Source organism: Camarhynchus parvulus, chromosome 3, assembly GCF_901933205.1.
Source record: "Camarhynchus parvulus chromosome 3, STF_HiC, whole genome shotgun sequence".
Lineage (NCBI taxonomy): Eukaryota > Metazoa > Chordata > Aves > Passeriformes > Thraupidae > Camarhynchus > Camarhynchus parvulus.
In genome coordinates this window covers 94,354,893-94,377,175 of record NC_044573.1, presented here as the reverse complement: position 1 = coordinate 94,377,175, position 22,283 = coordinate 94,354,893, and the positions used below count along the sequence as shown (strand labels likewise).

The 22,283-nt window shown below is 34.6% G+C and overlaps 1 protein-coding gene across 17 annotated transcripts in view; it reads left to right on the top strand.

The window, feature by feature from the left end:
- The window catches only part of RIMS1 (regulating synaptic membrane exocytosis 1), a 316,106-nt gene that overhangs the window by 194,426 nt on the left and 99,397 nt on the right, over positions 1-22,283 (top strand). For 7 of the 17 annotated variants that reach the window (XM_030945479.1, XM_030945472.1, XM_030945470.1 and 4 more), the window contains exons 10-18: positions 4,244-4,290; positions 5,319-5,431; positions 6,457-6,587; positions 6,902-7,073; positions 7,203-7,359; positions 8,578-8,649; positions 14,739-14,898; positions 15,388-15,513; positions 19,487-19,549. In XM_030945479.1, coding sequence (XP_030801339.1) covers positions 4,244-4,290; positions 5,319-5,431; positions 6,457-6,587; positions 6,902-7,073; positions 7,203-7,359; positions 8,578-8,649; positions 14,739-14,898; positions 15,388-15,513; positions 19,487-19,549 — 1,041 coding nt within the window. The remainder of the gene's footprint in view (positions 1-4,243; positions 4,291-5,318; positions 5,432-6,456; positions 6,588-6,901; positions 7,074-7,202; positions 7,360-8,577; positions 8,650-14,738; positions 14,899-15,387; positions 15,514-19,486; positions 19,550-22,283) is intronic. The other 10 variants (XM_030945480.1, XM_030945473.1, XM_030945478.1 and 7 more) reach the window with 3 other exon arrangements.

The following is a 22,283-nucleotide window of genomic DNA, read 5'->3' as shown; positions in this document are numbered from 1 at the left end:
ATAGTGCACCCAGAAATAGTACCAATAAAATGTAAAGTTTTCCTTTGGATGACCCATACATATTTTTTCAATATGTAGTCAGAAATAGATCACATTAGATTTTGCTTTTGTTTTGAGATAAATGGATTCTTGGCATGAAGTTTTTTTTTCATAATAGAACAACATATTTCTTGTAGAGTTATGTCTCTATAGATTTTTAATGTTTTTTTCTTTTGCTTGAGGGTCGGGTTGTTTTTTGGGGTCTTTATGAGAACAAATAAATATCCCTAGAGCACGGAATTTTAAAATTTAAAGACAGATCCTTTCTATCCTGCAGTAATGGGTCAAAGTCCAGTTGTTTTATGTCAGATTAGGATTTACCTGTCTGTCATCTGAAAATAACCAAAAATTTCAGACGTTTTAGAACAGAGAAAATCCTAATAGTAGTTATTAAAAGAAAGAGCATGCTGCGCAGGATTTTCGTTTTTCCCTTTTTTTCTTTTTTTCGTAATAATTATGATCTATGTAAATTGTCTTGCATAATGGAAAATGATTTGCTTGATTTACAGATTGCTTTGATTTTGTCCCTAGCTTGGCTTTGTCTTGTTTTCCAAACTGTGTGATGGTTTCAAATTCATGACAGGGATTTTTATTTCATCCCATCCAACACATCAAGTATGCCAAAGTTTGGTGGGTACTTTTAGGTGCTGACTAAGCAAAATTGAAGTTGCTTGATACAGCATTAAGTGATAATCCATTACAGCAGAAAATTCCTGTGAGGGAATAAGTTCCCGAAAGGCCTGAAAATGGTATTTCATCTACATAATTTAAATGTTTTCATCTCTCAGTATTAATAATGCAAATAATGTACCAGCACTTTTAATGGTCTTGATTTAAAAATGCCTAGCATATTAGGTCTAAAAAGCCCAAATATGACACAGTTTGCCTTAAGTGAATAATGGAAGGACTGTAAGTCCACAAATTAGACTGCCCACAAATTAGACTGCCAGTTACAAAACTGCGGTCTAAACAATTTGTTCAGTCTTGTAAATTTGGATTTCTCTGTCTGCCAGCAAATGTAATTTTAAGTAATGGATAATTGTAGGATGTTTATTAGAGAAAAATGTGAAGCACATAACACTATTAGCAGCTAAAGGCATAACAACAATAAATAGTATAACCACAATTGTACTGTGGAAACTCCATAGAAACTAATTGACACTAATTCTAATGGCTGCAACACAAGGTAGATAAGAAACCTATAAAAAGTAGAATTAATGGGTTGGCTATCTCAATATAAGGGGAAGAATTACCTATGAATATGCATACAATGTGAGAGGTGGTTAACATAGGACAGTACAGAAAATCCTCTGGCAGTATACTTTGTGGAGAAGAAGCATGGCATGGTAACTAAGCTCCCCGTCTCTTATGGGCTCTATGGGATAGTGCAGGTAAAACAAATGTTTTTTCATTTGTCTCTGTTTTCTTTGTCAGATGCTAGCTATCTTTGCATAGATTTCCACAGATAATGCTGCCAAAACTGTTGTTTCTGTGATATGATTCAGTTCCTCTGTACAGGGTTGGTTACTGTGTTCTAGGTCCTGGCAAGGAGGTTGAACCTCCATCATGCGCCAGGCAGTGCTGAACTCCAGAGAGCTGCCCAATTAGTGCAAACTGCAGATTGATCTACAGGTTCTGATGGCAGGGAATGGTTTTGGGAATAGCAGGATGAGCCCTGGGGGAGGTACTCAGAAACCCTTTAGAAGCTCTCTGGGGTGTAGAATATGATACACCTGTTCCTAGAACAACCTAAAAAGTGTGGGTTACAACCATGTTTGAACTTGGTTCTTCTTCAGTGAGCAACCTCTTGACTATATCCCTCAGAGAAATTATAGCTGTTCCTGTGCAAAGTAGTGATTCTCACAAACCATGTATCTGCACAGAGTAGTTTCAACCTAAGGTACAGTTTTGTTTAATTTACATAGTCATTGAGGCATGAAAGAATCAGACTTAAGATAATAATATATAATATCGTGTAAGACCACACAAGGTAGGGATAGAAAGACAAATTTTGAAGTTGGCACCTCTTTACTGGAGGTAAAGAGCTGCCTACCACTTTTCTCAAGTTCATATTGCTCCAAAAGGGGAGTAAAATTTTGTTACTGTATTAGATAAGCAGTTGTGCAACTTTTCACTTCATTTTTTTTTGACTGGTCTAGTTTTGAATATTTTAAGTAATAAGCTACTATTTCTTCTAAAGAGCTTTTTTGTAAATCATATATCAGAATATTTTCTGCAGTGCAAAATTAAAAGCAGGCTAGATAAGACTAGTTTTCTTACATGAAAAGTTTTAGATTATAGTTTCCTTTTAGAATGCTCATTCTCTAATTAAAATGCCAACATTTAATCCTCTTTTAAACTGTGTGCATCTGTTTCTCATGTTGATTTATTATTAATTTTTTCTGTATTGGTTGTAATAGTGTGACAGTGCCTTAGCAGAAATAGGAATCAGTTATTAAGTTTTTATTAATATGCAATTGATATTTGAAATTTATTTTTAGCCTTTTTTTCCTACTGTACTGTTGACAATACAAGGAAAAAAAATCCAAACAGAATTAGTTTTAGTGTCTTTCTTTAGTCACACCAGGAGTCTAGAACTTGGCACTGTGGCTTGCACATGTGAACCTTTGTTTAGACATCCTAAAAGTGATGGTATTACTAACAGTGCTGTACTGCAGATGAGAGTGTTCATATTCTAGCACAAGAAAATATTGCAAATTTAACATTGTATTGAACAGAAAAATCTGTTTGATTATGGTAAGTAAATACTTCAGACTGATGAGAAATGCTCTGGAATGTCTGACCTGAAAAAGAGAAAATGTTAAGAGGAAGAAGAGTGCCGAGCAGCCCTGCTGTGCAACAGGTTGTTAATCTTTTTATATGTTTGTAGAGTAATACTGTGCCATGTCAAAAATGACTAATTCAGCTATAATTCCATGAGTTTGAGGAAGCCACATTATTCTTGACTCATGAAGTCAGACAAGGAGAAGCACATTCTTGTTTAGTGATGTGAAGTTTAAGCTGATTTGAGACATTAATGCAGAGCTGAAATAGTCTATTTTAAACCACAGGCACCACAAGTTTAAACTGCAGGACATGAAAAGGGACTTTAAGGCTCAGTGATTGGGCACTGTTGCATTCTTTTTCTGATACCAATGTCTGTTTCTTTTTCATAAGTGACTTTTATAAACCTAGAAGTCTTAGTTTTATTGAGTTCCAAGTCAGAAAGATTTCTGTGTTTCACTGAGCAGACTGCCTGAATACCTTTAAAATTCTCAACTATAGACTTAAAATCTTGTAAATGTTCTTCAGAAATGTTATTGCAGTTCCAATTTTGAATTAGTCTGTGTGGATGAAAATACATTCAAGTAATTCACTGAAGAGTTTTGTTTCCATTTCCCTGCTCTGCTGCTTTGCTAAGATTTGTGCAATACTAGATGATTATTGCTCTTGTAATGTATTTTCAATTTTCTGAGAATAGAAAGAGCCAGGAACTAGCATCTTCCAGATTTTGATGGAAGAATAAATTTAATAGATGCGAAAATGCTGATAGATGTGTGTGGACCTAATCATTTTATCTTACCTATATCTGTATGTGTGTTGGATATGTATGTGTTGAAAAATGTCCACACCCAGTTGTAATACAGTTTCATTTTCTTTTATCCTTTGGAGAAATGCATTATTCACTTGTTCATTTAACATTGCTAATGATCTTTGTTTTCCTTTTTTATTATTGTAAGACATTTTCATCAGTTTCATTCTCTGAACTCCTTGAGACGTTTGTATAAAAATTACTAGTGAGTTAATCTTTGTCTTTTTGATTTTTGTTCCTCCAAAAAATAGTTGAACAACCATAGCTGTACTTCCTTTTGGCAAAGGAAGTATATCTATGTACTGTATATTTTTCTCTTCCTAAAATTTCTCTTTCTTTATTGTTGCAGTTGTAAAAGTATCATGTAATCCATACACAATGTCAACATTGTGGTGCTCATATTGTTGTATCTGCTATTCCTTAACCTGAACGTGGTTTTTGTTAGTGTGATTTTCATGAATGATAGTAGAAAGTATGCCTTCAAATATTTCCTCTTTCTTTCCTTGTAACCTGTTAGAAACAAATCCATATCATTAAAACGCTGTCCCAGCAGTGTATTTGTCACAGCCAAAGGTTGTCTCTGTTTCTAATTGCTATGTGTTCACATTCTAGTGATATTCCACGGATTCCCGAGACTTCCCACCCCCCATTAGAGTCTAGTGAGTACACACCTTGTTCTTTTCTTTAAGCATGATCTTTTACCCAGCAAAACTATTTCAGCTATGACATTTCTGAAAGATGATAGGTGGAAATTGCATTGGCTCTGAGGTTTTTGCATGACAAAATTCAATGGGTTTTGGCCTTTTGTGTTAAATTTGAAGCAATATGGATTTTATTAAGCATATCCAGATTTCAAATACTAGCAGAATTATATTTTTTAATTATGTATCTTGTGTTGTTACTACCAAAATAATAATTTACATCTCCTAACATAAGAAAGAAAACAGGTATGAGGTACAAATGGTGTCAGGATTTCACCTCCTGCCCCAAGCAAAGTCCAGAGCTCTTGTTTCTCTTTTCTTTTTTTAACAAGAAAACCTTGGTTATGTGAACTTTTTGTTCATACTTCAAAAGACTGGTATTCTTTTTAACTATTCCATTTGAATGTTTTCAGCCAGAGTATTTGAGGGCCATGGCTCCCAGTCTTTTCCCATCTGAGCCTTTTCTGAGATGCAACTAGAAACCTTCCCTGGGACAGGGAAGGTGTGATCACTTGTCACAAGTTCATGTAATTAGTAAGAGCTCTATTTCACTAGGGGAGAACTGAGGATGTCCAGCAGTTGCTGAAATATCCTCCATGCCAGATTCATGTCCTGCATGTCTTCCTATTAAAATTTCAGAGGCTACTGGGAATATAATCCGTACAACAGATGTGGTGTATTCATCAAAGACAAGATCATAGAATCAGAGTATTTTGTCTGGGGAGGGAGATGTGTAATTCAGTCAGAGAACAGTATTTTATTTAAAACACTTGCTATGGTTGCTCAAAGATGTATGAGGAACACTCTTATTATATGTTTTTTTTTAATAAACTGAAAAATGACAGGTTTAATCCTGGATGTATGGGTAAAGAAACAGTCTTTTCACTCTATTTTCTACATCAATTTTATTCAATTCAAAGAAAAAGCAGTTCATAAGGTATCCAAATTTTGAATGGAAAGTTCATGTGTTTCTCATGTGGTTTTAGGTTCAAGTTCTTTTGAATCTCAGAAGATGGAAAGGCCTTCTATTTCTGTTATATCTCCGACTAGTCCTGGAGCCCTACGGGATGCACCTCAGGTCCTACCAGGGCAGCTTTCTGTGAGCATATTTTGTTTTTCTTGAGTTTTTAATGGAAATCTGTGAAGTGCTGGTCCTTCAGCCCTGCACATTCCCAAGGCCTGTTGGGAGGCCAAGAGAAGTGTTCAGTGTTGGTAAAGATTAACGTTTTTCAAAAGTTTTTTGATAGCCTCTGGATGCACTAAAAGACCTGACTGTAATCATAGCAGACATAAGAAATTGTTGTCTTAATACACCAAGGAGTGCAGGAATTTACATTGAGAAGAGCCCATAAAAGTGCCTTGAAACTTGTCGTTTTGTAGCTTCTGCACTGAAAATAGTGACTTTGCTGTACATGTCCAGTACTCTGCAGATTCAAGAATAGTATCATTGTTTTCTTTATGGGAGCAGTTAAAGGCCTGTATATTTGTTAAGCATTTCTCTATTCAGTAATGCATTTTAATTTAGATACATCCTGGAACTTTCTTGTAATACCAATTGAAGTCCTGCTTATCGAATATACTGTCAGTACCTAAACTTTGTTTTCTACATTCTTTTATTTTTTTATATTGATCTTATTAATTCAGGAATATTCAGCAGGCTTAAAAATTCCTATCATTATGATTCTCTTAAGAAATTATGTAGCTCTATATTATTGTTTCCATAAACACTTTTGAAAAGGTCACAAATCTGAGTAGATAGATATCAGCTATACCTTGAGATTAGATGCAGGCAGAGCTTTCTCTTTAATGCAGCTTTTAAGGTGCAGAGCTAAGACATGCTAGTTTAAGTGCACTTACAGTTCTAAGATTATGCAATGAGTACAATAAACAATGGAAGTATAATCAGGCACTGTAATTTTATTCAGCTGTGATAAGTCTTGGTATGTACCATCATCTTTTCCATCTAACCTAATTAAATATTAAGGGATGTTAAATATATCTCATTGTCTCTGGGGGAAAAAAACCCAGCAGTTACTTTTACCTTGTGTTTATTTTTGATGCAATCTGAAAATCCTGTTTCTTCTCCATTTTCAGTAATGTTTTCTGGTAAATTGATTCCTGTAGGTTAAACTCTGGTATGACAAAGTGGGACACCAGTTAATAGTGAATGTTCTACAGGCAACAGATTTGCCACCAAGAGTAGATGGACGCCCCAGAAATCCCTATGTAAAAATGTATTTTCTTCCAGACAGAAGGTAACGGTATTCCAGTTCATAAAATTATGTTTTAATTTACCATGTATTGAATCAACTTTTAATGAATACTTATGAAGAACTACTTTTTACAACTTTTTAGAGCTAGGTTATAAATAACAAAAAATTACACTTGAATCATGCAAGTCAGTATCAATTTAACTTTGTAGTCTTTTTTAAGAATGTGATCTAGAAAATGCTTTCTTCATTTAGGCATTATTGCCTAAGAGAAAATGAAAACAGTTACATGCTGATGAGTATATGGTATTTTCTGATTTATCACTATGAATAATTTAAGAAAAACATTTATGTTTCAGTGATAAAAGTAAAAGAAGGACCAAAACAGTAAAGAAAAGTCTAGAGCCAAAATGGAATCAAACTTTTCTCTACTCACATGTACATCGTAGAGATTTTAGAGAACGAATGCTTGAAATCACAGTATGGGATCAGCCAAGAGTACAAGAAGAAGAGAGTGAATTTCTTGGAGAGGTGATGCATACAATCACATTTCTTCTGAGTTCATTGCTTGGTTTTGAGTATATTTGCATATGTATTTTGTGTGTGTGTTTCTCTGTGTGCCTTCAAAGTAAAATTGAAACCTGATGATTTTTCTGCTAGATTCTTATAGAGCTGGAGACAGCACTTTTAGATGATGAACCACATTGGTATAAGCTACAGACACATGATGAATCTTCACTACCTCTGCCTCAGCCATCACCATTCATGCCAAGAAGACATGTTCATGGTGGAGAGAGCACTAGCAAAAAATTACAAAGTAGGTCCAAATTCCATTAAGGTCTCTCAAATTTTAAATTAGAAGTGCTGGATATGGTGTAATGGTACTTAAATTCCAAATAAAATAAAAAAGATACTATTTCATAGTCTTTAAAAGTAATAAAAATGTGTGTCAGGAAGGCAATTTAAATTATGACATTATGACATGTCAACCTTACAACTTTGACGTATAATTTTCAAGTGCGTGAAACCTGCTGGAATTGATTTGGCTTTCATTAGCAAAAAAAAAATTGTTCAAAGTTTTTTCTTTTAAGAGCTTCTTTTTAAATAGAAAGGTGAAGTTTATAATTATTGGATAATTAAAAAAATTAAAAGCATTTCATTTTTTAAAACAAAGTCCTTAAAGACTTACAAGGTTTAAGACCACTTTTCATCCTAAAGTTAGTCTCAATCTCCAATATGCTCATTAAAGTGTACTTTTGCAGAAAAGAGAAATTTTATTCATGTATTTGGGAGGTACAGTTGTTTTCATGAGTCTGATTTCAGGTTTGTATAAGGCACGTTAAAAGGAGATACTTCAAAGGAGATATTGTCATTTCTCTGTTCATTTAAACTAAGATTTACTTAGAAATATGAAAGATGTAGGGGATTATTTTTAAATGCATTTCCAAGCTATTTTTCTGATTTTTCTAAAACATGGAAGTCATTCACTCCAGACTATGCATAGAAAATCGGCGTACATTCAGGAATGAACTATAAATGTGTGTTACTGCTGTAATTGCTGCATAGATGCCCAAAATCAGGATATGTATAGAGAAAGCAAATGAAAGGTTAGTTTTTATGAGATATTTGAGCTCTTCTAAAAGCTGGCAGTGCTGTTTCCTCTTCCTCTCTCTCACCATATGTTGCCTCATCTCCTTTCCTGTTCAGCAAGCTGATTCAGCATATTCACTGAAGTAGCACAAAAGTGGTTTTTTTTCCTTTACTTGAGTTTTGCTTTTGGAGGCTTACAGAGATAATCTATCCTAGTGGAGGATTACTGGGGACTTGAGGGGAAGAGAAAGGGAAAGGAGGCTGCAGCAGCTGTAAGATGTTAAATTGGCTCAGCTATCTTCTGAAGCATCAGTTAATCACTGCAGTTGAGTTCTCCTTCTGTATTGTTTTGACTTAAAATCATCTTTTTGGTTTCATTATTGTGTTTTTACATATTATAACATGACCAGATGTTCAGGTATTTGTTTACCTTACTGTTGTGCAGGATCTCGGCCAATCAGTGATAGTGACATCTCAGATTTTGATGTTGATGATGGTATTGGAGTTGTTCCTCCAGGTGCGTGGATGAACAGCATGGTCCTGCTTTCTTTTTCTTCTTTTTTGCTTGTTTGGATTTTTATTTCTTTATGATATTTTGGAATATTGAGGATACTGGTTTTAGAGAGTGCATTGTGGGAAAAAACAGTTTTCCTGATTATTCCATGGTACCTGTCCCATACCTGGTAAATGAAAAGATTCTACTATTCATTCATTTATATTTATTTTGCATATCGCTCTTCATATGGGGCCCACTGGTTTGTTCAAATTGATTAATTTCTTACTGTGTAATGCTCCAAGCATTATTTAAAATGCAAACTAAATGTAAAAGACTCCCACATTTTAAAACAGTTAAAATTTCAGTTTTTATTGAAAGCATTTTTAAAATTATTTTGCTTTTTGCTTTAAACTTAGATTTTATGCAGTCTTCCATGGACTTTATTGATAATGCATGGCTATAGATTAAGATGCATGCAGCATGGCTATATTTTTTATAGTTTTCATAAGCTTTCATCAACTATCATTACCCTAAATGTTCATAAATATTTACTTGTAGAGACTGTCATGGTTTGACTTTTAGTTCAGCATTCTTACTTACTGAAAATCTTGAGGATTATCTTGAGGATACCACATTCTTCTAGTTCTCATTCACTGTTGCCACAAGTCAGATAAATGTTTCCCAATTGTTCCAAGCTAACTGAAGAGTCACTATGTCATTGCCAGCACTAAATCAGTTTTTCTGTGGATCTTCCTGATGAAAACCACTGAATTAAATCGTGGTGTGTTTAAAATAATCTCACAGTTTATTTATCCACGATATAACTGTGCAAATAAACCACGTATCTTATAAATGCTGTATCATCTTGATCTTAGCTGAGACAAATTATCCTTCCTTTGATGTTGATAGGGTTCTTTTCTTATTTTATATACTTTGCACCTCAGTCCCTAAGAGAGAAATTCATTTATGTATGCCTAATTATGATATTTGATATTTTTGCATCAGCAGAGAGAGTGAGCATTTAAAATTAAATATAAATAAAAGGCTCTAAATATTTCTCTTGGCTTTTTTGTTGTTGTTGTTGTTGTTGTTGTTGTTGTTTTGAGGGGTTTTTTTGGTAGTTGAAAATGTAGATACTGGTATGTCTTTGTAGACTTAGGTTTAAAATTTCAGTAAATTTTATTAAGAACTGGGGCTTTTTTTCCACTGCCAGTCCTTTCATGCATCCAGTTGAAATAAATAATTTTCCACCTGTCAGGAAGCATTCAAAATGGTCCAGCTGCATATATTGGAATTTATTTACTGGGCCAGCATTTGAGTAACTGAGTCTTATTGACATTTCTTTGGATTTTGTGCTCAGGTGTGCCTTTTGAGGAATGCACAGATCCAAACTTTCTCAGCGATCACTGTAGAAAATGGCAGGATTTAATTTTTAAAACTGGATTTTCAATTATCTAAGAGTCTCCAAGTTAAAAATTGAAGGGCATAGTAGGAAGCTCCTTCTGAAGTCCACCCAATCAGAAACATTCTGCTAGCTCACTTGACCAAGCACAAGTTTGTCCATTTGAGTTTAATTGGCACATTTGTTTGGCATTTCTAAGTGGAGTTCATCTGTTCATGATTCCTATGGGAAGTGGATATGCATATAAGTGTGTGGGATTTGTTTACATATACAACCTGAGTTCTTTAAAAGGAGTTAGACTTTAGAAACAGGGACAAAGAAAATTTGAGTCATCTGCCACAAATCTGTGAAAGCCTAGACAGTGTAAGAAAATGTGTTTTGCAAAAGACCTGGAAAAGGTTTCCAGTCCCAATGTCTGTCGAATTGTTTGAGAACCTTAGGCACAGATTCACAAATGTCACTGGAGATCAAGTTCATGTATATTCATTTCTGCCCTCCTGTCCAACCTTCTTAACTTGCCTCATTGCTAAATTGTTAAGCCTTTGGGCTGCTCCCTTCATTTGCACAGAATGAGTACTGCAGTGTCTTCTCCATAAAATAAACTCCTTTGTTAAAACTAAGCTCCATGCAAGTTCCTTGTTGTTCTGCACGGCCTTTACCCCTGCCCTCCTCCTGCCCTTCAGTACCGTGGTTCTCACCAGAGTGCAGCCCAGCTCTAGTCTGGTTCAGATTTCTCACACATTCTCTTGCACAGCATGCATGTGGGAAGGAAGAGAAAATATCCATATTTCCCTTTAATGTAATATGGTGATGCCCCATTTTGAAATAGCCTTTATTGGCTTCAACCAGATTAGTCTAGTTTTAAGATATCCTTCTCAAGGGAAGTAAGAACATCAAAATTGAGTTTACAACACTTGACACATAAGAAAATATTTCCCTTTGAAGACTTGTCCAAGCTGTAGACTGCCAGCTTCTCCAGGAGAATCCTGGGGAAACAGTGTACAAGATTTTAATAATTTAAAGTAAACAACATCCACAGCCTTTCCCCCATCCAATAAGACAGTGATCTTGTCATAGTAGGAGATCAGGTTAGTCAGGCAGAATCTTTCTGAAAGTTATAAATTTTCTTTTTTTTTTCCTGAAGTATTGAGAGAAAAAAAGGAAGTTATTTAGCCCCCTTAAAATCTCAAGATTTTCAAAAAGGTTATTGCTCATTTTCTAATAAATAAACACATAACTACAAAATGTAAAACCACAAAATTTCACTTAATCTCCATGCAAGATAAAGACATGAAGGAAAATAGTTTTGCTAATTTAACTGACCTTGAAAATTCATAAAACTATAATTTCAAATGTTTTACCAATTGCTAAGGCAAATGTAACATTAGAATTTAGTAATAACAAAGAAAACTATTTTCCTAGAAGTTTCAGCAGCTGCAAAGAATAACTTCTCGTCAGTGGAAGATTGTTACATCAAAAATAGTAGTAATTTAATGAATTCCAAAATATTTTAAGAAAAGTATTTTTCCCTTGTTATATCACTAATTAATGAATCTTATCTTTCATGTAATTAGACCATCCTCATTTTTTAGTAGTACCTTGCAGTGATATACATCTCCTTTTTTAATCAGCTCTTAGATATGTTCATAAGAGTTTATATCAACAGCTGAAAGTAATTTGAAGCTCAGGTTTAACAAAAACGTTTTTGACAGGGTTTTTGTGGTATGCTGACATCAGTTTACACGAAGAAAATATTCTTTTAAGTCTCTCAACCTCTGCATATATGAGAGATGCTCAAGTCTCTGAAGTAAGTTTGTGATCCTGAGCTGTTCTTACACCAGTCACTCTGTGTCTGTATTGTACTGGCCAGCCCAGTACTCCATAAGGGTCAGTGGAAGTTTTAATAAAATCTAAACATGTTTCCAGACCAATCTATTTAACCAAGCCTTCAGTAACTTCCTTAATTAAAAACAAAACAAAAAAAGCCCTGATATACAGTTGGCAATATCCCCAGTGGTATTTTTAACAAGCTGCATTGTTTATTCTGTGAGTAACTCTTCAGTGCAGTTGATTTTTCTGTCACATGTAACCTGTATAACTGTATTTGCCTTCCTCCTGTAGCAGCAGAGTGACATCAATACACTATATTTTCCTTGTCTGTATTGTCTTTAAGAAAATATAATTCTGGTATCAAACATTTGCTAGGTCCATTTTCATCATCCATCCTGCATTCATTTCCTGTCACACCTGACAGTTTCCCAAAGCAACTGAGAAACTTCTGCATAAATTACCATCAGCTTGGTTGCTGCTATCATGCTGGTCCATGCAAAATTTTTCTCTGCTCACCCTGAAGAGCACAGAGCCTTGGTATTTGAGGATATGAGGAAATGTTACCGTTGCTGTCACTGTCATGGTCACTGAAGGTATGGGTGTGATGTGACCAGTTTGACAATTCTTGAATTAATACTCGGGATAAGTATGAATTACTGTCTCTGTTCTGTAAGCTTTGTGTGCACACACTGCATAAATTTCAGGTGTTGTTCCTGAGATAGCTTGGCTGTGCAAAGTATATAACATAAAATCATCTTTCTATATTAGACTTCTACAGGAGAATCCTATGTGCAGTTTTTTAGGGAGACTAGAAATATATTTTAAATTTAAATTTATATTTCATTTTTAAAACTCAAGTTGTATGTGTTTTAGTAGAATTGCCTAAAGATTGAAAAGACGTTTAGGATTTCTTTGGTTTTAGTGTTTAATATATGTAAACTGCTCTTCCTACTGATAGAGATGACAGGATTTTTTTCTAACACAAGCTTATTTGGAAAATTAATTATCTTTTTGCAAATACAGCTTAGATTTAGTTATCCAGGAAAAGGGAACACGTCCACCTTTTGTTATATAGTTTCTTCCTCTCACAAAAGACCTAGACAATTTCTGCAGCAATCCTGGTTTGTGAATCTCCATTGAAGTCCTGGGGGAGTCCCCCTTTTGCTTCACAATTTGCACCCAATCCTTGTCCTGAAATCAGGGAGATCTCATGTTTCTTTGTAATTTCAATGCAGAACTCTGAAACACTTTTTTGGCAGGTAAGGTACTCCAGCATCACAACATACTAAAACCTGCAGAACATTGGAGTCCTGCTTTGTTAAAAGGTTGACAAACCCCAGGAGATAGTTTCATGCATGTTGTCAATTTTTAGAGGCCGTTAGGGTGCATTGGTAAACTCTTACACATTTTGGGAAAAAAGTGTGAATGCTGCTTTGATGTTTGTGGTCAGGGTTCAAACCTGCAGCTAAAGAGGTTATTAAATGTCATTGAATGCATGATCAAACCTCATGCAGACTCTGCATACAGGGCACACTTTTAAAAGAGAGACTGTTTGTAATTTTGTAGAAGACCAGAGAAGAACTAGAAAAATTATACAAATTATATAAAATATGAAAAAACCCCAAAGTTGAAACCCTGTAGTGAGATCCATAAAAAGTGCCATTTATTTAATTTATTAAATTTCTCCAATTGACAATTGGGTGACAAAATAATTTTCTTTTCCTGCATGAAAAAAGGATTTCTGATAGAAGCTGGTTTTTTTAGCTGAACAAAATCACACATTAGAGTGACTTTAATTCTAGACAAATTCATAGAAGAAAAATTATTATTTGGATAACTAAGCAAGAATTTGTAAAGTGATTAAAGGATGATTTAAGGGATGACTTTCTGTATCATTAAGGGATTTTCTGTCAAGGGATTCTTGCAATCTCATTTAAATGTCTAGAAATGAGCAAGTGAAGTCTGAGCGGATCTCCTTAGGTTCTTTTGGAAAATTAACAGGTACCTTTTGAAAGCTGTTATCATACTAAGCTTCATTGTCTGTTTTAGGATGGGAGTCAAAATGTATAACAAAGCAAAGAGTGTGCTACATAGAAAAAGTCACAACAATGTTGAAATATTAAAGATGTGCTAACATTCCACTGGGTTTTTTTTTAATCCTATTCAAAAATACTGTGAGAAATTTTTCTGCTTAATCACAATATTTGGAAAAAAGTATTCTGCACAGTATGCAACACCCAATATTCAGTACAATATACTCTAAATCCTAGTTTAAGTAGGTGGCTTTGGCCAAGTTCAGTAGGAGAATATCTCTAACTGAAATAAGAGGCAGAAAGCTGCTTTATATATGAGCAGCCCTGTGTGAGTCTATGCTGTTTTATGCATTGACAGTCACATAGATTATCAATCTTTATGGGATGTTGTTTACTTTAAAAAAATCGTATAGCTAGACTATAATAGCAAACTTACCATTCAGATAAGATCAATTGTCATAGTAATGTCTTTGATTTTCTTTTCCTGGCAGTAAGTAACTACTTTTAACCATTTTTAGATGAGGTAAACCTGCGCTGTTCAGGTTCCTTTCAAATATTTTTTTATATACATAAAATACCCAGAATATTCTTCCCCAAGTAAGAAAACTGCTTCACATCCTCCAGTACATCAAGAAGTCTCATTTTTTTCAGTCTCTGTACATGTAGACATTTAAAGGTAATGCTAGTGATTTATCCTGCATGATACATCGGGATGTACAGCAGCTGAGTGATGACCTGAAAGTTGTGTAAGCATTTGGATACGTGCTCCTGGAAGTCTAGTCATCTGAATTCTTTCTAAAACCAGACCTTTAGTCTCTAATTGCCTTTTGTTACCCTCTTGCCAGTAGGTTACAGGTCTAGTACTAGAGAAAGTAAATCCACAACGCTAACTGTGCCAGAGCAGCAGAGAACAACAACACATCATCGTTCACGTTCCGTGTCTCCTCACCGTGGTGACGATCAGGGCAGGCCCCGTTCACGTTTACCAAATGTGCCATTACAGAGGTAGGCATCTCCAGTGAAACTCAACGTGCTTTCATGTTTGTATTATTGTTTGTGTCATTATTAACTTTTCTCTTGTTCAGGAATTTTTCACAATTTTAAAGCTTGGTTTTTCTATCTTAATTTATTAGTGCAGTATTTGAACTTTATATATGCTTTCATTATTCACTCAAGAGCACTCACGGGATGAATCATAACTTTGTAAGACTTTCCTCTTTTTACTCATACTTTCTCTGTGATTCATCATCTGTGTACCATAACTAATACATAGGTTTGGAAACTTTTTCAGTCAGTGGCAGAGTCTTGTATGAAGCTACTTAAGATTATTTGTAGGATAATAGTGGCATGTATAAATTGCATAATTTTAATGGCATTCTTTCAGAAATCATGGATTAATAATTTATGATTAAAGAATTCCTTCAAACAACTTGTACTGTGATCCATTGTTATTCATGAGAAAACAAGATTATCATATATACTTCTGCTTTTCAGGAGTTTAGATGAAATTCATCAGATGAGAAGATCACGTTCTCCAACTAGACACCATGATGCCTCCAGAACTCCAGTTGATTACAGATCCAGAGAGATGGATAGTCAGTATTTGTCTGATCAAGAAAGGTACATTGTCAGCCTGAACATGGACAAAAGTTTAGAAATGTTGTCAGTTTGCCTAATTTTCAAGTTTTCATTAGAAAGGTGGCTAATAGCAGTGGGGAAGGGAGAGAGTTCATCCTAAGTGATAGATCTAGTGCCACTGTTAAATTGTCTATACCCTTTTTTTTTGGTAAAACTGTGTACTCAGTTGACAGTAATTGCAGGTATCTAGACAAATGGTTCTTGTCTGTCTTTCCTAGATATTCTACTGCTTTTTCCCAAATGAAGCCCAGAGATTTTTGCTAGAAAGCCATGCATCTTCATGTATGCTCTAGGCCTTCCTGTAATACCAGAATTTACCAGTTGTGCTGGTAAATTTACCAGCAAAATGCCAGACATTAATTCTGCCTAACTGGGAGTTGGAGGCATGCTAGTTTGAATTCATATGCTTATAAATTTTGGACACCTATGGGTACAATCTCCCAGCATCTTATGTAACATTCTGGTGTACTTTGTACATTACCCAGGCATAGTAAAGATAGTTGCAGTGCTAGTTGTAGGGTGCAAAAATCTCCAGTCTTAGATGTGTGACACAAACACATCTCTCCCTGTCATGGAGTGGCTACGCTCAAAGAACGCTTGGCCTCCCCTCGTTGGCACTGTTTTCAGGTGTCTGTATTCTGATAAAATTGAAGAAATTAGAATTTCTTTTTAGTTTATACCTCCAAAAAAAGCTTAGAAAGATATTTCATCTCAGCAGTTGTGAAAAATAATGATGACAGTCACATAGATTATCAATCTTTGTGGGATGTTGTTTACTTTAAAAAAATCATATAGCCAGACTTTAGTAGCAAACTTACCATTCAGATAGGATCAATTGTTGTAGTAATGTCTTTGATTTTTTTGTCTTGGCAGTAAGTAACTACTTTTAGAACTAAGTGTAACTGAATCTTTCCCTATAATCCAGTAAATTCCATACGGAACATACATTTTGTAGTGACATGAAAAGATGTAAACATTAAACCATGAAAATCTCTGAGAATCTTTGGCCAGATTTGAAGCAACACAAAGGCTCAATAACAGATGGTTCTTGCAGTTCAGCTAGTTCAGTTTTGTATATGATCTTGCCTGTTTTACCTTTGTAGTATGGTTACATAGGTGTGGGAACTATTGAGTAATATACATTTAAAAATTCAAATAGGCAAGAAGTGTGTACAAAATTGACTAAGTTGGATTTTTGTGCTGAATTTTCTTTCAGAGGTAAATTAAAATTGTTTTTAAGTATAGTAGTCAGATTTATAGTTAGGCTAATTCAAGTAATGTCCACTTGTTGCAGTTTTTTCTGTTATAATTTTTTTCAGGCAGTGATATATTCAAAAGATTTCTGAAGATATTTATTGAATTGATTTGTTATTAATCAGATTTGAAGAGAAAAAGGCTTTAAAAAGTAGCTTTTGTCAGTATAAATATAGACAGTTAGCTGTCTAGAAATTTCTCTTTTAGTAAAGCCTCAAACCTGGACATAACTGGTGATATATCCATGGATTATGGTTGGAGAGGAGCTAAGTTTACCCTGACCCTTTCTTGGGGATGAGCAATGGGCTGCTGGATTTGTTCAGAGTCTTTAGTTCTTTTCAGTGTTCACAAAACTTTTTGGAAGTTTAAAGGTCAGACATGAAGGATGTACGTGGCTTATTTGCAGGATTTAAAGATGGGTCCATGTACTTGTGTTCTTGAATAATAATCTTGTCTGCAGTGGTCTCCTTTTCCCCATTTTCCTTTTCATCTTTTCCTCCAGATTTCATCAGTTGTGGAGTCTGTTTAGTTCTGGCTGGTTTTGCCAGCTTTCAGGACAAAAAAATAGCATCATATGAAAGATCCGAACCAGGTTTTGTTAAGAAAGATCCTCTGTTACATCCAAGAATTAGAAAACCCAACTTCATTAAATATTATGAATTGGTATCAAGAGTAGTGTAGATATTATGTGTTGTGCATTTACTGAACCCTTCACCTAAACAAGTACTTTCACATAGATATCTAATGTAAGCTCGGCTTGAAAGCTGAGGAACTACCCAATAATTGCATGCCAGAGATTACAGCTGCTGATGAGTTTCAAAAATTTTCTCAATTATCTGTTAATGGTTCAAAATCAATATTGAATCATAAAATAGGTCTTTGTAAAAATAGGTACTACCACTCTTACAGAAGCATCTGTTGCAATAAGTTTCCAGTGGAACTTATTTGTCCACTTCAGCAGTGTTATATATATTTATATACATATATACATACGCATATATATATATGAATATATATAAACTGTTAGGAAAAGCCTTTTATTAGGAAACCATTGTCCAATTTTCAAAAGCATGGCACTTTTTTTTGTGTTTCTTTTATTCCTAAGTAAAATCTCTTAATTATGAGTATAGAAGACATTTGTTTGAGAATAGTAATCTCTACTTTAAATGTTTCCCAAAACAGAGTTAATTTATCAGAGAACTGCATATTCTCACAATATTGGTAATCTTCTTGATGGATTCTTTTACTTTTTTTTAGCTAGAAAATTTAATGGTCAATTTGTTATTTAATATCACTTTTCAGGATGACTTTTTTACCAGTGTTTGCTTTGGGCCAATTGCAATAGATACTCTTTGGCTTAGGAAAGGTAAATATTAACAAAGTACCCTATGATTTAATGTGGACTTTGCATCTACTTTGCCACTCTAAAGAAAATAGCAACTGCATTCCTAAAATCCATAGTTTGTAATTTGCAAAGATGCATATAAATTCTGTCTGAGTTTATGAATAGAAATTTGGATTAGAAAGAAAATTTAAACTTTCAGTTCAACTCTAGTTCATATTGTTGCATCAAGCTAGCAGCTCCAGATGTAATTAAATCTTACATGACTCACAAGCCATTATTTCAGTCTGCCCTGTTTAGAATTTTAGGTAAATAATGCCTATAGTGTATCAATGAAATGCATCACTTTATAATGACATGAAGTGTGAAACACATTGAACAACTGCTACTTTATCTGTCTTGTAATATTTTCTCTCTTTTTTTTTTTTTTGCCATAGTACTTCATGGGATTCCCTGCTTCTTTTAAAATTAGCATGTTTCCATGAAGCTTACCTTTAATTTCATATTTACAATGATAGGAGTTTTGGAGCTTGCTCTTTCTGATTGTGTTGAAGTGCATAAAAGTACAGGCTTATTCAAAGGATATTTCATATCATAGTCATATTTACCATAGGCATAAATATGCATTAATTTTACCATCTTGCTGGCTATAGTATGTGTTTGCTTACAGTATAATTAAAATAGAATAGATGGCTGATTTTCCTCAATTTGAGAGAATAAGAAACAAAAAGTCTGATGGCTGATTAGTTTTTTTTATTTGTTTCTTTAGGATTATCATTATCAAAACCTTTTAAGAGCTATGAGTCAGAATTTCTGTTTGGCCAAACACAATATTTCAAATGAACATATATTTTTGATTTTCTCTAAAGGGTGACTGGTTATTCTTCCCATAAACCAACCTGCATTAAATCATTATCAAACCTTCACTGCTTTTACCTGTATGATTTTGTAGCTTAGGAAGCCACAAAACCCAACACAAAGCAAACAACAGACATCTTTCTTTTTTTTCCTAAAGCAGTTCTCCATTAATTACTTCATGAGACAGGAGGTTATTAGAAAACTGTAGCCATTTTATATTATTTGTTTCATCATGAAGAGCTCTGAAAAAGTAATTCTGAATTTAAAATAAAAATATCACAGAAGGAGGTGCCACACTAAAATGAACTTGTTAAAAATGAAGTTATTACATGCATTTTTTGACTCATATATTTTGAGACATGCAGTCTCATCAGACTATCTATCTGGGTGAATGCTTCTCATTTTTTTGATGTTTTCATTTGCTTATCATTGGCATGACCCATGTCATCTGATGCTTCATAACTATATCTGTTTCACTCACCACCCATCCTGTCTGTGCAGTGAGCTTCTTATGCTGCCCAGAGCAAAGCGAGGAAGAAGTGCAGAGTGCCTACACACCATCAGGTAAATACAGGAGTGTGGGAATCACAAACACATCTGCTTAGTTCTGCCCACTTTCTGTGCCCAGCGTTTTCTCCATGGTGGTATTTAGTCCCAGTACATGCAGAACCTCCAAGTACATTGTGATCCAGATGTCAGTTGTTCTTTTTTGTTTGTTTTAATTTAGATTCAGATGTGTGTATCTGTTTTTCAACCTCAGTAGTACAGACTAAAGGAGTTGAAGAAACTTTGGTTTTGCAGTTGTATTTTGTGGTAGATTCTCTGTCTAGTCACAAAAGTCCTGATCTCCCAATGCATGAGCATTGTAATAATTTCAGACATTGGTTTTTTAGTTGGTTTTGTTTTCTTTTATTTGCATTTTTATGTTTATATAACAGCCATGCACAATTAAACAGTCTTTGCTTGTTGTGACACCTGATCTCATGCTGATTTAGTCACTTGCAGATGAATAAATACTGATGTACAAGGGCTTACTGGAAGTCCCAGATTTGAAAGGTTTTGTATCACTTGTTTTTGCAGCTAAAAGTTGTTCTATGAATTGGATCCACATATAAACTTTGTAGTTTGAGCCCATCTTCAGTCTCCTTTAATCTCTTGTTTCAAAGCTAGGAGCTCCCTGTCTTACCACTTTCCAGAGTTGTGAAACTAAACAGGACTGAAATATCTTTATCTAAAAAATCCAAGTCTGCTCCCTCACCGTTTTTTTCACCATCTGTTAACCATGTTAAAGATCCATGGCATTGTGTAGAACATCTTTCATTTACCATAAGTAAAAATGTAGCTTGAAGTTTATGTAGTTAACCATTTAACTAACTCAACCAGGTGGTTATGCTTTGTCCCTTCAGGATCTGGGTGTTGATGAGAGTTTTGTGCCAGTGCTAAATGTTTAAAATCACCAAATGTTAAACTATGTTGTCTAGTGCTATTATTCATTCATTTAATGTAGGATTTTCTCCTACAAAGTACTGTTTATTGTTTAAAATGTCTCGGCTTGCTTTAATTTTCATCATCAAATTTGAAGCAGTATTGAAGATGCTGTGATAGGGTTTTTGTTGTAAAGCAGAGTAGTATAAAACTAAATTAATATGTGAGCTTTCAAAAAAATCTGCATCAGTGAAACTCTTAAACTAAGTTTTTGTTATCAGTAGAAATATTATCAGTAGAAATATTCTCATTCTTGTACTTCAGCTAAAAAGACTTTTTCATCAAGATTTTAATTTTAGAATTTATTAGTTTATTTAACTCCTTGCTATTTTATGTCTTTGCCCAACCATTAGCTTTCCAATAGTTTTACAAATCTACCAAACCAGTCTGGTCACAGCAAAAAGTTGTGCACAACTTTTCTCAAGTTGTGTCCTTTTTGCAAGGACAGCGATAGAGTTAGGTAATAGCTACACTGAATTCAGAGCCTACAGCACTTCCTTGCCTTTTTCTTTATTCCATTTATTGTTACAGTATTTTTGTGATCAAAAACCCAAAAAATCACACTTTAAAAGTAATAGTAGTGGTACACTTTAAAACAGGATGGTACTTATAATAATGTATTGACAATTAATATAAAAGCGATAGATGACAATAGATGGATTCTTTTAAATTTAACTCTGAGGCTTATACACCCCAATTCCAAATAATACCACAAAACTGGCAATATAAATTCTTGAAAGAATAGTTTTGAAAACAGTTTAAGCAAAAATTTGTTCTATACCATCTTCTATCCTTTCTTACTTCTAGTGACCTGACATTTATTCATGTTAGAAATTTTATAAGGCTTTATCCTTGTTTTCTAGGCAGCTTGCTGAACAATGGTTTAATTAGTCCTTGAAACAGCTTCAGCTTAAAATGGGAAAGAAATGTTAATGGTTTAGTGTTAAATGAAAGAAATTAGGTAGTCCAAGCTACAGAGTTAAGATATATGGTGAGTTTAAAGCACCAGTTTGGAATACTAATCCTAGCTATCCATCCTGTTGCTCTGCATGCAATTATTAACTAATAGAAATGGTGGAAAGGTGTGTACCTATGCTATAGATTATGGGTTGCCACATTCCATGTCTTAGATCACCCCTACTTTGATTGGTAATATCTGCCCGTGTGCTAGGATTGGCCTGATGACAGCCATTCCTTTTTTCCTCCTGTGCAATGTTACAGTGACCTCTGATGGAGAATTCGCAAGTGGTGACCACTAAACCCATAAAAGAAGGGTCAGAGCTCCTCTGTTAAATCCTTTAGGGTTTTACAATCACTGATGTTTCCACGCAGAGAGTTGATTCATCTGTCTGTGACACAGCCAGGTTTCTAACACTGATACTGCTGTGCTTTGGTCCAAGGGTTAACAGGAATGAAATGTCCTATCAGGACAGACTGCTGCAAAATCCTCAAGCCTGCTGGTTCTTCTCCTAGTAGTTCCATAGTTGTACCCTAGTAGGGTATATGGAAAATTGTTAGAAGGTTGTTACTGACCCTTAGCCATTAAATGGCCATAATTCCCATTCAGCAGCCGCTGTCTGCCTTTAAATTTCTCTTTTGTTCAATAGGAGGAGCTGGCTGATAAACATTTCCTTCTCTAAAATCTATGATGATATTAGACAGTTGTCAAGTGACAACTACTGAAGCTACTGAAGAGGTAAAAATTTCTGCAGGTCTAAGTAAGGCATCACTGAGAGAAAAATTTCTGCAGGTCTAAGTAAGGCATCACTGAGAGAAATAAAGAGTAATTTAATATAAACTTAAAACAGTCTGC